The 15,498-nt window shown below is 42.4% G+C and overlaps 1 protein-coding gene across 1 annotated transcript in view; it reads left to right on the top strand.

The window, feature by feature from the left end:
- The first annotated feature begins 11,845 nt into the window (after positions 1–11,845).
- Positions 11,846–15,498, top strand: part of ERICH5 (glutamate rich 5) — a 30,032-nt gene continuing 26,379 nt past the window's right edge. Inside the window, exon 1 of the mRNA XM_073330489.1 lies at positions 11,846–12,083. Coding sequence (XP_073186590.1) covers positions 11,993–12,083 — 91 coding nt within the window. The 5' untranslated portion in view covers positions 11,846–11,992. The remainder of the gene's footprint in view (positions 12,084–15,498) is intronic.

The following is a 15,498-nucleotide window of genomic DNA, read 5'->3' as shown; positions in this document are numbered from 1 at the left end:
GCAGAGAGGTGATCAGGAGTTGAATATTGCAAGCTTTTCCTTTGGGAAAAGCAGGCCTGGTATTTCTGAGTGTGTTCAGTGGATAAGTGGCTGGACGCTGCTGGGACCAGTCCTAGGACTTGGGGGTTGGTGTATGCCTACTGCTACCTGTCCAGGGAGAGTGAGGCCTGAAAGGCCATGCTTGTGCTGCCAGAGACTGTTGGTCCACAGTGGGCACAGACACGATTGCATCACATTTAGGGCAGGCAGTGGTGAGGTGCCCCACAACCATGCATACCACAACCTCACTTCCCAGAAGTGGGACCTGTCCACTTCCCAAATCAGAATAAGATATTTATTATTGAGTGGTACAAGTACTTTAAAATGGTACAACTGCACCACACTGGGTTTTTGCTGCCACTTTTAACTGTGATGGTATTCTTAAAATGGCCAAACCTTCTAGTGTTAACAAGTCCTAAACCCAGCCTAACCTTGAACACTTTTCCTAATCCAGACAATCCTGCAAATATTTTGTGCTTAACTTTAAGCAAACAAGTAGTCCCACATGACTTCAGTGGAACTTTTTGCATGTTTAAGTTAAACACCTGTGTTTGCAGGATCAGGGCCTCAAATTCATAAAGACAGTTATGTTAATTTATGCAAGCAGTGAGCACATTGCAGAGACTATTAATGCATGTGCATAAGAAAGAGACGTTTTCCAGCTAACATTTTATGAAAAATAGGGGAATCAGGAGTCAGGGCTCTTAGATTATGTTATAGGTCTGCTAGTCACCTATCCTGTGACTTTGGGTAAATCACTACTTCTCTCCATGCTGTATTTTCCCCATCTGTTTAATAGGAAGAAAATAACAATACTGGCCATACTCCAAGGAGCGTTAAAGCTTAATTCATTAGTCACAATATATAGTGCCCTACAGCCTTCCCTTTTTTAGAAAGCTAATATAAACAGCTTTTAAACCAGGGCAACTTTAAGGTTGTAGAAGGCCCCAAAAACACTAAAATCCCTCTACTGTGTAAAAGTGGGAGCTTAACTGCCCCTGCAGGTCTCTGCCGACCAGACACTGTCCTTTTGTACCCTATGAAGGCCTCTCTTGAAAATCTGGGGTCCACACAATAGAGGAAGTTGAGATTTGGTGGCCAGGAAAAGGTGCATCTCAGCTGAGGGCAGAGGTATAGGTAAGAGAAGGCTTTGGCCCCACAGAGCTTCTCTGGGTAAGATAATACAGTCCTGGGTTTGGTAGGCCTCAAGCACTTTGGAGGACAGGTTTAAAATTCAAAATGACCTTAAAAATTGGAGAATTGATATGAAATCAACAAGGTGAAATTCAATAAAGACAAATGCAAAGTACTTCATTTAGGAGGGAAAAATTAAATGCTCAGCTAAAAAATGGGGAATAACTATCTAGGTCGTACTGCTGAAAAGTATCTAGGGGTTATAGTGGACTAAAAACTGCATTTGACTCAACAATGTGGTGCAGCTACAAAAAAGGCTAATGTGATTTTGGGGTGTATTAATAGGAGTATTGTGTGTAAGACAGGAAGTAATTGTCCCACTCTACTCTGCTCTAGTGAGTCCCCAGTTGAAGTACAGTGTCCAATTCTGGGCATCATAACTTAGGAAAGATGTCAAATTGAAAAGAGTCCAGAGGAGAATAACTCAAATAATAAAAGGTTTAAAACCTCACCTATGAAGAAAACTAACTGAACATTTTTAGTCTTGTGAAAAGAAGACTGAGGGGGATCTGATAGGCTTCCAATATGTTACAGACTTCTATAAAGAGGACGGTGATCAATTGTTCTCCAGGTCCACTGAAGGTAGGACAAGAAGTAATGGGCTGAATCTGCAGCAAGGGTGACTTAGTTAGAAAGGTTTCAGAGTAACAGCCGTGTTAGTCTGTATTTGCAAAAAGAAAAGGAGTACTTGTGGCACCTTAGAGACTAACCAATTTATTTGAGCATAAGCTTTCGTGAGCTACAGCTCACTTCATTGGATGCATACTGTAGAAACTGCAGAAGACATTATATACACAGAGACCATGAAACAATACCTCCTCCCACCCCACTCTCCTGCTGGTAATAGCTTATCTAAAGTGACCACTCCCCTTACAATGTGTATGAAAATCAAGGTGGGCCATTTCCAGCACAAATCCAGGTTTTTTACAATGGACAGTCTCTACGTAAAAGAATAAATGGACACAAATCAGATGTCAAGAATTATAACATTCATAAACCAGTCGGAGAACACTTCAATCTCTCTGGTCACGCAATTACAGCCATGAAGGTCGCTATCTTAAAACAAAAAAACTTCAAATCCAGACTCCAGCAAGAAACTGCTGAATTGGAATTCATTTGCAAATTGGATATAATTAACTTAGGCTTGAATAGAGACTGGGAGTGGCTAAGTCATTATGCAAGGTAGCCTATTTCCCCTGGTTGTTTCCTACCCCTTCCCCCAGATGTTCTGGTTAAACTTGGATTTATGCTGGAAATGGCCCACCTTGATTATCATACGCATTGTAAGGAGAGTGGTCAGTTTGGATGAGCTATTACCAGCAGGAGAGTGAGTTTGTGTGTGTATGGGGGTGGGGGGTGAGAAAACCTGGATTTGTGCTGGAAATGGCCCAGCTGATGCACATTGTAGGGAGAGTGGTCACTTTGGATGAACTATTACCAGCAGGAGAATGAGTTTGTGTGTGTGTTGGGGGGTGAGAAAACCTGGATTTGTGCTGGAAATGGCCCACCTTGATTTTCATACACATTGTAAGGAGAGTGGTCACTTTGGATAAGCTATTACCAGCAGGAGAGTGAGTTGGGGGGGGGGGGGGCAAAGGGTGAGAAAACCTGGATTTGTGCTGGAAATGGCCCAACTTGATTATCATACACATTGTAAGGAGAGTGATCACTTTACATAAGCTATTACCAGCAGGAGAGTGGGGTGGGAGGAGGTATTGTTTCATGGTCTCTGTGTATATAACGTCCTCTGCAGTTTCCACAGTATGCATCCGATGAAGTGAGCTGTAGCACACGAAAGCTCATGCTCAAATAAATTGGTTAGTCTCTAAGGTGCCACAAGTACTCCTTTTCTTTTTAGTTAGAAAGCCTTTCTTAATATCTAACCTTTAGGGGTAGTTAAGCTCTGGAATAGGCTTTTAAGGGGGTCGTGGAGTCCTGATCATTGGAAGCTTTTAAAAACAAGTTGGACACCACCTGTCAGGGATGGTCTAGGTTTACTGAGTCCTGCCACAGCGCCAGAGGCTGGATTTGATGACTTGTCAAGGTCCATTCCACCCCTACGTTTCTATGATTCTGTGGGTCCAGTGGCAAACAGTAGATAGGCACTAGCACTGAAGCATCCTCAGAATTAAGCAGTGGGAAATGAGTACTACAGGGAGGGGGAAAGAAAATGTTCCACGAGAAAAAAGTGAATTTGATCCAGATCTCAATCAAGATAGGGATGACCTGGAGGCCTTTCTACTTTCCTGTGGTTAAAAATGTTGATGCACTTTTACTAATCATATGGGGAAGGAAAGCACTAGTCAGAGCTGCTACATTAACAAATCAGTAGTTGGGGAGCCCTGTGAGAAGAGTCAGACAGCCAGAAACTTTAGAATATTTAATGGAGCATTGCTCTGCCTCAAAATCATCCTGGAGAACTATTTCATCTTTACAATCTGTGAAGCATTTTGGGATACATTCAGATAAAAGTTCTATATAAATGCTCCTTAGTTACAGTCTTATTATGTATTCATATGTAGCAGTTTCCTCACCCATTCTGACATTTTTGTATCTGATATTTTTTCTCATCATAGTTTCATTTGTTATAGTGCAAAAGAGAGGCTAAATTTAGCCTTTGTTTGTGGAAATGGGCACAATTCCCCATGAAGTCAGTGGTAGTTGAACCCAGTCAAGGAAGAGCTGAATTTGGCGCCATATCAGAGTCAACATATTTCTAAGTTACCTATAACAGGGATGGGGGATGCATTTGGAGGGTCCAAAGGGAGTCTTAATATTTAATATTACTTGACCAATAGGATATATGTTTTATTTTTATATCTAAAGTAGGCAATACACTGTAATAAGGATCTGTATCATATGTGCTATATGTTTGCATGATTGCTACCTAATCTTAATGAAATGTTAATCAAGAGTTTCATGTAGGTATGGTGCAGTCATGCACTGGGAGGATAACCTTTATTTTTTTTTAAATTGAAATATATTTTTGGGTTAAAATAGGGGATAGGGTGATGAGCGGGGAGGGGGAAGATTCTGTGGATAAAATGTGTGATATCACAGGCTTTTATTGAACAGCGATGTCACTTTATTGAGAAATCTAAGAGTAGAAGTTCATTGTAGTTGGATGAGTGTCTAAACTTGTATTACTCTCAGTGCCTCAGCTCCCCATCTGTAAAAGGGAATGATGTTTCTTTTCTCCCATCTTTCGTTTGTCTTCTCTATTAAGACCTTCTAAATAATGGGTTTGTTTTTTTACTATTCCCTCTCTATAATGGTTATGTACAGCATCTTGCACAATGGTCCCCGAATCTTGGTCAGAGCTTCTAAATGCTACTTTAATAATGATAAAGTGATATAGGATAATCACGGTAAAGATGGTACTCTGTATATATTTCCTAAAAAGTAATAATGACTAAGGCTACGATTTAGTCATGGGTATTTTTAGTAAAAGTCATGGACAGGTCATGGGGAATAAACAAAAATTCATGGCCTGTGACCTGTCCATGACTTATACTAAAAATAGCGATGACTAAATCTTGCCGGGGGAGCGCAGGGGTGGGTGCCCTGGGCCAGTGGCACCAGCTTTCAGGGGCTAGTGGACCACGGCTGCTCCGGCCAGCTGCCCAGGGACTGCTGCTGGGGGCCTGCCCAAGCAGTGGCTGGTGTGGCTGTCTCCGGGGCCACCTGAGCAGCTGGTCCTGGAACAAGCAGCTTGGGTGGCCTTGGGGTCAGCCACACTGGCCGCTGCAGAAGTAATGGAGATTGCAGAAAGTCATGGAATCCGTGACTTCCATGACCTCAGTGACAGACACGGAGCCCTAATAATGACGTAATTCCACAACAGTAATGTGAGGCATACACAATAGAAATAGTGGTTATATGTGCTGTCACAGGTAGCATATGGTCAACTGAGAGAGAAAATAATAAAAATGGAAAAGAACTCCCTCTAGTGAAGAAAGAAAAGAATTACATTGAACACTGTAAACCTGTAGTGTCAAATACTTGATATAAATGATATATATGTTCTATATGTTATCAGAGATGTACCATTCTGTAAATTTCTGTGTGAACTGGGTTCTCATGAAAACTGGACCAATAGCAATGGGTCAGCGAGGAAGAGGTGATCACACAGGTAAATTGGGCCAGGCTATTCAGGGCATTGGAGATAGTAACTACCACCTTGGCTTTCACCTGGAGGTAGATTGGCAGACTGTGTGGTGCACAAGTCTCCTTGAGCTGAGGGAGGAACTCGCAAATGGGACTTGGAAAACCTGTTTGGAACCACTGCTGGGATTTAACACCAACATTCAAATGCCACTCTACCATGATTTATTCAGACTTTGGGTCCAGGCACACAGAGTAAATGGGGCTATGTGCCTACTGATTTTCTTGTCAGGGTGGCAGAACCAGTGTGAGGAGAAGGTATAGTGTTTTACATCTGGTATAGGACCCAGGGCGCAAGGTTGAAGTAGGGAGGCATTGTGATTCAGAGGTGAATCTCTGAGTCATAATATCTCCTAGGGCTACTTCTGGGGTTGTTCCGTTTATACACTACTCCTTGCTCAGGGCTATGCCTGAAGTTATAATTAGCCCCAAATGGTAGGATTCTGCATTCAGAAATGGAAACTGCTCTTTAAAAAATATGGTCCATGATCTTTATTTTACCAGTGTGACCAGCCTGATTTTTAGAGCATCTTATAAAAGCTGTTGGACTTATTTTGATAAAGGAAAAATACGCAAGAAGAATGAGGTTAATGTTTTTGAATATTTTCCCCACCAGAATTAATAGACAGTTACATAAGAACTCCATGTGGGCACCTGCATTCATTACTTTCCTTTTGCACTTGTTAAGAGTATTAAAAGTGACAGGCTGTGTTTTCTGATAATGATCAGATTTAAAGCAAATGCAAACATGTTCATCCAATTTTCATCGCGTCATGCACTATGCTATCCCCTTATTGTCAGGCAAACAAATATATCTCATTGTTTCAGAACATTAGAGTCTGGAACCCTACTAATGTACGTATTTGCTGAATTAGCATTCACATTTCTTGTCTGTCATCCATCCAATGACTACAAAGATTAAAAAAAAAAAGATGAGGGAAAGGGCCAGGATACAGGGAAAATCAGGAAGTTAAATACCTATTTGTGGATATTTGGATATATGCACACTAAATGCAGCTAGGCTTAAAGTGGCAAGGAAAGTAGCATATTGCACATGTACTATTTTCAAGTATTTAGAACTTTACTTCTTGACCAGTTATTTCCAGGTTTGAGAGGAGGCTTTTCTTTATTGAGTACTACATAAATGCCAAGTTTGAAGTGGTGTTAAAAGCTCTCCAACCAAAAAAATACATCTACGTTTTCCTAGTGCCAAATTCTATCAGGAAATGTGTACATCTACAGGTTTCTAAAAATTGTAGTTAGTCTTAGTGAAAAGCTCTTCAGATACCTTCCTTGGCAATGAAGAAGCATGTTCTGTCAACCATGCTTGTAGGTTTTGCTGTCCCAGGCAACCTAAAAAAGTTGGATTTCATGGAGCCAGATCCTCAGATGATGTAAATCAGCATCACCCAATTAATGTCAGTGGCGCTACACCCAATTTACTCCAATTGAGAATCTGGCCTGCACTTTCTCAAACAATTTGCTGTCCAGCCTATGCAATCCTGTTCTTTCTGTACAGAATAGCCTAAGGATCTAAGAAAAGGAGTTGTGGCTTGAGGAAAAGATCACTCTACTTCCATAGACTTATTTGAAAGACTAGTGAGTCCTGGGAGTGTGGGACAACACTTGGATAGGAGATCAAAATGTAGGAAGTCTCAAGTTGCAGCAGGCTCACTGCCTAAAAAGTTCAAAATTACAATTAGCTACTGAGCTCCAGGAAGAGTGAAACAAGTTAGGTCCTGTAGTTTCTGGCCTAAGAAGCTTAAAAAATTGCTGACACCTTATGGAAAACTTTAAAAATTAGTTTATGGACTAGCCCTTCCACTTATGTAATATTTTATATATAATTACTTTATTATTGGGACATAAGTACACATAAACTATCAGTCTTTGCTTCTTAAGAATTCTGTTCATGCTGCTTATTGCCCCTTTGAAGTCCTAATCCTGTATTTGTTTTTTTCTGTGAATGTAATTAATGACACAACCAGCAGATTGTGACCTCAAGTAAGAAAGCATCAGTTGGAGCCAGTGAACTCTTTGGCCCCAGTTCTGCCAGTTGCCCCACAAGAATCTGCTCTATCATCAGATACTGGCAGGATAGGAGTCTAAGGAAGCAAAGATCTGTTTCCATGTAAAGCCTTTAGAAATAATGGCTATGAAAACTCCAGACCATGTATTTTACTTTGTCAGATGGCATTTTACTAAATGGAATGATTTAAATTTTTCCAGAAGGCACTAATTGTTCATTATCAATTTTTAACTCCAAACAACACATGCTTTTCCTCAGTTGTCCTTTCTCTCCTCCCCTTCTCTCTGAACCCCTTATCTTCATTTTTATTTTTGAGTTTATTTCTCCTTTTAAGTTAGGTGTGTTCGGTCTCCCCTGCTGGGTCTACGGCCTAAACTGCCTTTTCAATTGCTCATGCTTCCTGTTTGACACCTCCTGGCTCTCCCCATCCTTTTCCCCTTTCTCTGTCATTGTTTTCATTTCCTGACTTACACTTTGGGATAAAATGAAGTGTTCCCCCCCCCCTTTGTAAAACAATTGTTTGCACAAGCTCCTGTGCTTTAGTTAATTCCTTGGATACTTCATGTCTACACAACAATGTACTGCAAACATCAATATTGCTTCTTAAAGAATTACTAGCATTACATTGCCCACTACCTAATATTAACAGGCTTAGGAAACAGTCACAAAGATATCTACTGTAAGTATGTGTATCATTTAAAAAAAGATGTAAAAATGAATATGAGCTACAGAACAGGAGGAAGTAAAAATGTTTAGGTTGATGTGTTACTTTACATCTCATATATTCAAGACACATGATAATCCAGTTGTCATTATAGATCCTAGACATATGGCAATACATATTTCACATTGGAAGGAAAAATCCTGCCTTAAATATAGTCTCTAGGCCAAATCACCTTCCTTTTACATCAATGAGGTTGCATACACACATAAATGTGAGCAGTATTTAACACTTGTGTTTATAGATTTAGGCCCAAATTCTAGTAAGGGTGAAGAGGGTGTATGCAACTTTTTCCCTTTGCATGTCCACACCTGGGGCAGCCATAGTCTTAATTTTTGTGAACCTGGAACAAAAGGACCTCTAGCCTGTGCAAATGGAACGGGCTGGATAGGGCAAATGTGGAGCCCTACTCTCCAACCCCCTTTCCTCTGAGCTGTCACGGCAGGGCACTTGGGTATCACAATGAACGGTGTTGTAGAAGAAACTCCATATAGCCTGGATGAGAGGGGAGCTTTTGCTGCATTCACTCAAAGAGTGTAGCGATGACCACTCAAACATGAGTTCCCCTAAGCACTCCTAGTGCTGTTCTGGCAGCCTCAGCATCAAGGGAATCGTGCTTCCCTACTTCACAAAGAAGATGTGAGAAAAAGGGTGAGAAGCCCTCCATTGACTCTGGACCTTGTCCTCTTGTGTAATTTTGCCTCTTGTCCTCTCCCCTAACTATGGCTGCCTCCTCAGTATTCTGTCATACAATTTTGCCACTCTTGGTTCAAGAGCCTACTCCTCTGTTCGTCAGTGTAAGTTATTATGTTACTCCTGGGGGAATTCTGTGCCACTGCGCAATGCAGAATTTTTGCAGAATTTCCCCCCACACCCACCCCAGAAATGGGCTGCAAGGCTGTTGGCCACCACCAGGGGCTGCTAGACCCGGCAGAACCCAGGTTGCAAACAGAAGACAAGGCTGGGGAGGGGAAGGGAACTGGAGGGTTTCCAGCAGCTACAATTCCCAGCACGCCCCGGAGGAAGGAGGCAGCAGTGGCGCACAGGAAACTCCATGTAAGCCCTGGGCCCAGCATCAGTTTGTTTCTCCCTCTGTATCCCTGGGCTCTAGGAGGGTAGGGTCTGTGAGTGTCTAGGCTGGGGGTTTGCAGCTGTCCTCTGAGCGGTAGTGGGTGTGTCTGGGCTGGGGGGCCCCCCAGCTGTCTCTGGGGGTTACAGGGTGTGTGTGTCTGGGCTGGGGAGGGCGCAGCTGTCCTCTGGTGGGTAAAGGGCTTGAGTGTCAGGACTGGGGGGCCCACAGCTGGGGTCTGGGACAAGACGGGGGAGTTTCTGGCTGGGGGGGCCCCATGGCTGCACTCTGGGGGGTAAAGGGTGTGAGTGTCTGGCTCTCCAGCTGGGATCTGGGGGGAAGGGGCAGATAAGAAGGAACTGGGTTGTCGTAGGGATTTCTTTAACTCTCTACTCCTGGGGGAATTTTTGTGTGTGTCTGTATTGTTACAAAAAGAAAAGGAGTACTTGTGGCACCTTAGAGACTAACCAATTTATTTGAGCATAAGCTTTTGTGAGCTACAGCTCACTTCATCGGATGCATACTGTGGAAAGTGTAGAAGATCTTTTTATATACACACAAAGCATGAAAAAATACCTCCTCCCACCCCACTCTCCTGCTGGTAATAGCTTATCTAAAGTGATCACTCTCCTTACAATGTGTATGATAATCAAGTTGGGCCATTTCCAGCACAAATCCAGGTTTTCTCACACACCCCCCCCACACAAACCCACTACCAGCAGGAGAGTGGGTTTGTGTGTGTGTGTGTGGGGGGAGAGTTGAGAAAACCTTTCCACAGTATGTATCCGATGAAGTGAGCTGTAGCTCAAGAAAGCTTATGCTCAAATAAATTGGTTAGTCTCTAAGGTGCCACAAGTACTCCTTTTCTTTTTGCGAATACAGACTAACACGGCTGCTACTCTGAAACCTCCTAGAGTATGGCACTCATCCCTATGGTAATCTGTAGCTCCAACCAACTGGAACAAAATTTCTGTTTGTCTAGTTAATCTACTCTGCAGCTCTTTTCCACCTCATTGTAAAGCACATCTTGTCTCCCTGACCATCTGTTAATGATTATATGTAAATTTAAAAGTAAAGTGATTTGGGATGCACTTTGTATGAGACTACATACAAAGTCCTTCAAAAAGGGATTTGAATAGGAGTATTTGGGTTAGTAAAGACTACTGCTGTGAATGGAGGGCTTGCAGGCTCAGCCTTCTTCGGGTACATTGTAAAATATATACACATGTAGTATAATGAAAACTGTACAAGGCAAGTGAAAAGACTTGAATAAATTGTCTTAAATCAAGATTTCACACGTTTTCATCTTACTGTTGGTACATTTTTGACAAAAATTTTAAAGAAAAATTTGCAAAAGCCAAATGAATTAAGTTTTGTGCATCATTTTATTTGTATTTAAACGATGCTTAGAGGCCTTATCAGATCATTAAACCTGAAACACTTAAAAAACCTTTACTCTTCACATTCTCGCTCTGGGCAAGTTTGACTTTCCGCATTTCCCACTGTTGCCGGCACCCAGTGCCGAGAGGCTGAACAACAGCTTGAGTTGGTTCGTTACCCGGTGTGCTACACCCAATAATCACAACGGGGTGGAGAAGCAGAAAAGTTTATTTGAAGCTTCAAAAAGGTACAGGGAGATTTGAATCTCAAATCCTGTACAACAGAGCAGGAAGTTACACAGGCTTTTATACATCCTTTTCCCCAGCATACTTATCCAATAGCAAGCTGCTCCAAGTATCCATATAGCCAGCCAATCCAGTTCCCAGCTAGTTCCCTGATTCTCTGTATCATTTGTTAAACTATACATAAAGCTGCTTTATTCAGCATTGTTCTTCCATATCTCCCCTGTTTGGCCTTGCTTAGTTTCAGGCAGTCTGACTCTGCAACATACTGTTGCAGATTCTCAGCATAACTGCTGTGTGTGCCTCCAGGCGGGTGGTGGTGGGGGGACCAAGGACACTTGGGCCTAGCACGCAGAGCTGCTGCGAGTGCCTCCAGGCGGGGGGGGGGGGCAAGGACACCGGGGCCTAGTGCGAGGGGGCTTCATCGACACTCGTGGTCTTCCATCCCCTCGAGTTACCTAGTGGCCATGCCCCAGTGTTCCCAACACCACCACTCCGATAATGAAACTAGAAGGGGTCCCCCCCTTCCTCGTAGTTTCCCTCCTGCTCTAGGCCAGTGTTGGTGGGGCTGGCTTTCCAGACTGTGGCTCTAGCTCTTGGATCTGTTGCTATCAACGCTGAAACCATTGTGGGCGCCCTAGGGCGGGGGTGGGGCAGCGGCTTCCCAGACGGGCTTTGCTTTCCTGGGGCTGCCAGCTCCTGCCTCCCTGTTGCTGTCCGAGATGCGCTTGTTCTCTGCTGCCTCACTGGACAGTTCAGCAGCAGAGCTGGTCCTGGAAGAATCTGTAGAGTGGGGGGCGCTGAGAGCCATTGAACCAGACTGTAAATCTGGACGGAAACCGCCTCAAGCCAGGGATGCAGCAGCAGCAGCGCGGGGGGAGGGGGGGGCTGCACAGAGCTGACAAAAGGCGGGAACACTCGTGTCTCTTTCGACCCACCTCCTATTTCCAAGCCACACCCCTGGGCGGCGTGCGCCTGCGCTCTGCACCGCCGCGAGCCCTGGCGCTGGGAAAACGGAGCGGCGGCTGGTGGCGCGGTTCGTATGGCAACGCAGCGCGAGCTGTAAACACGCGGGCTGCGCGGAGGGAGGCACGCGGCAGGCTCGGAGCCGGGGTTCCTCTGGCGGCCTCGCCAGGCGCTGGGCACGAGGCGCGATGGGCTGTTCTAGCAGCACCCAGACCCAGACCGAGGACAGCAACCGGCCGGCTGCAAAACCCAGCGACACCAACGGGCTGCAGAAATGTGGTGAGCACGGGTCGGCCAAGCGGGGCTCTTCTCTTCCTGTGGCCCCCAAAGCCGGGCTAGGGGCAGCCCGGACATCCTGCAAGGGCCTGCGCTGCTGCCCGTCTCCTAAAGGGGGTCAGCTTCTCTCGGAGCCGGTGTTATTTGTTGTTCTTGATCGCTGTTGTGATTTTATTAAACCGTGTCCTTCGCTAGCTGCTCTATCCCAGCCCTCCCTCCCCCCCAAGCACTTTACAAAGGTGGATTCAGGTGTCATCTCTAGCTGAGGGAATTCTGCCATTTTGCTTAGTTATCCAGAAATAAATGCTGTTTATGCAGCCAAAGATGTGCTTAGTGATTTACAGAACCGGTCAAAAGCTGATGGTCGGTGCCCAGCAGAGCAGTTTAGGTAGCCCGGTCCTGTAAATGTGCATGTGAATTCTTTTACTCAAGAAGCTGTGCTGAGTTCGATGGGACTCTTCAGGGGAATAAAGTCATGTACACAAGTGTTTTAAGACTGTGGTCCAAATAAGTCATAACATGTCAAAGGATGACAACAAACAAGGAAGGGGGAATTGCAGGAACACATCAGTCTAAGCCAGTGGTTCCCAAATTTTCACAATCTGTGAACCCCTTTCACTAAAATGTCAAGTCTCGCAAACCCTCTCCTAAAAATGAATATTTCCCGGGATTTTCTCCTTTACCTGAGTATAAATTATAAAAGCAGTGATCTTGGAAATATAAAATTTGTTTTTATGACTTGCTTATTACACCCTATTTATTAGACATTATTATTTATCATTACAGTATTTTTATTACATTATGAAAATGAAAACACTCTTCCAAGATCTCACTTTCATAGATTGTGTCACTTTGAATAAGCCTGTTATAAGACAAGACTCGTATGTTTCATCAAGGAGTATCAGATGTGTAACAGCATGAAGATATTTAAGAAGCCAACTCAAAGAGTTCCTCTTACACAAGCATTCAGGTCTTGAGTAGTCCAGGCAAACAACATGTTACAACAAAGCTTAAACTTGTTCTTCATAATAATTTTAAAAACAATACTACTTGCCTCTTTAATTTTTAAAACAGCAAAAAATATGCACCTCCCTTTCCATTTCTTATAAGGAATCTTGAAGTTTAAAGCTCCTCAGTGTGATAGATATGCTTGCTTTTATCTGCTTAGCTCTTGGAAGTCTAGGGGCTCCGGGCCACTGCCCCTTGCTACCTAGGGTCTCTAGGGACAGCTTTGTCCGCCATTAGGGAATTTTTTCCCAAGAACCCCCTGTAACATTTTGCAAACTCCAGTTTGGGAACCAGTGGTCTAAGTGAACCTACTTTCAAGTTAAAAAGTAAATCCAGCACTTGAATGAAGAATATCTCTTTTTAAACTAGAAAGCATATTAGTATCAAATGATTATACTACTCGTCCTGCATTCCCAGAGTTAACTGTGAAGGACGCACCTATAATAATCATTCAGACAGGCACTGGCCACCCTAGAAATTTGTCAGCATAATTTCTGTTTTTGTGTTCTTTTTTTCACAGATTTATAAACTGATTATAAAAAGTGCTGGAACTTAGTAACCAAAGTCTTAGCCTAAAACCATTAACTTTTTTTTTAAATAGACATTTTTCTATTTCTAGGTAGAAATTTTAAGACTCCAAAAGAGTCATTAGATAAAATCTTAACAGATTCCATTAGAGAATTAACACAAAATAAAACAAAAAAACAAACCCCCAAAACCAAAACCCAACCTAATCTTACCTGCAAGTTTGTGAAAAGCAATAGTAAAGTTACTTTGTAGCAGCTGGTAAACCAACACATCAGCAGTTATTCCATAACATAGAAAAGCTGGGGATACATTCCCATGGCAGAATTTCCTGACCTCCTTCAAGTCTAGACACAATTCTTTGTCTATTATTGGGTGGTTAGTGTGGTTTATGTAACGGATAAGCTTTTTAAATTAAATTTCAGCTTCAGCCATCTTCCACATCAACTAAGACTGGCCCTAGAATTTTGTAAGCAACTTTGGGGAAAAAAACAAAACTGTCACAAGCAGTTTGTATATCTCAACTCTGAAAGATGACGAATATTTATTACTTTAGATAAAACACAACCAGTTATTGCCTTCGATGATGAAATGATTGTCTCATTATAAAAACTACTTTTATAACAGCTTAGTGTCACTGATCTTAATGCCTATCATTATGTTTGTCATTCAGATATTTTATATTTATGCTACCTTATGTTTTGCTTTTTCATAAATGTTGTCTGACAATAGTTTGTCTTATAAAAACAGGCCTGGTACTCCCGCTGAAATCACAGGCAAAAAGAGAGCGGAGTTGCATCAAAATCTGAGCCCAATTCTGCAGTCTGCTCATGTCACTAGAACTTTAAACTTTGATTGAGTGCTGGTTGCAGGATCAGGCATAAATGTTACTGGATTTTCAAAAGTGTCTAAGAGGTACAAATCCCCTTGACTGTGGTATTATCTAAGAAGCCCCTCCACCAGCTAAACCCCACTGAAGAATCACCCATGTCCTGGGCTGATCCACACTGAGTCAGATTTCACTGACAGTACAATTCCAATGGCTATACTGTAGTGCAGAATCTGGTCGCTAACATCTGCAGGTTTAACATTCAGGTTCTTTAAAAATGACAAGCGTCCACTAGAACAAATAATCCAATATTACAGTGAAAAGGTGGAAGTAAGAAATTATTCTATTTCCTATGCACGTAGTGGGAAGGATATCCTTAAGCAAGTTAAGGACCCAAGCCTACAAAATCTCATTCATGCAGATATGCTGTGCTTACACAATTCTTTTGGGCCTTATCCTTCTTGAATGAAATCAGTGAGAGTTTTGCCATTGACTTAAATGGGCCACTGATTTCATGAGGAGTATTTTTCTGACTTTCAATGGGCCTTTTGATCCTAAGTGGCTTGGTGTTTTTTAAAATCTCACCATGAACAGACAAACTGTTGATATTTTTTATTTGTTGAACAGATAATGTGTATATTTTAGTATATACAAATATTCATACTTTTTCCTTGTGTTTTCTTCTGATTCTAAAGTAGAGAATCAATAAAATTGTGAATGACTATAACAGTATTCAGAGTTTTAGAATTAGCTAATATAGAGGTAGTTTTTGCATCTTGAAATATATGCTTCATTACATGTATTTAAGGGAATTACCGAGTAAAATACTTACTCTGAGTAATAATTTTTACCTGATTTTGAGCCTAATTCTGCCCACGGATGTACCTGGGTCACCTATCATTGCCTTCAGTTGAATGCAGTTTTTCAAATATGATTTGTCTGTGATAATAAGGTATGAGTTTTCTTTCTTAATTAATTTGTTTCCAGGTTAGAGACAAGTCATCCTATCAGTCCTTTTGTACAACGTCTTTTGAAGCCAGTGGTAGTTAGGCATAA

Source organism: Lepidochelys kempii, chromosome 2 (genome assembly GCF_965140265.1).
Source record: "Lepidochelys kempii isolate rLepKem1 chromosome 2, rLepKem1.hap2, whole genome shotgun sequence".
Lineage (NCBI taxonomy): Eukaryota > Metazoa > Chordata > Testudines > Cheloniidae > Lepidochelys > Lepidochelys kempii.
This window is presented reverse-complemented; position numbering and strand designations above follow the sequence as displayed.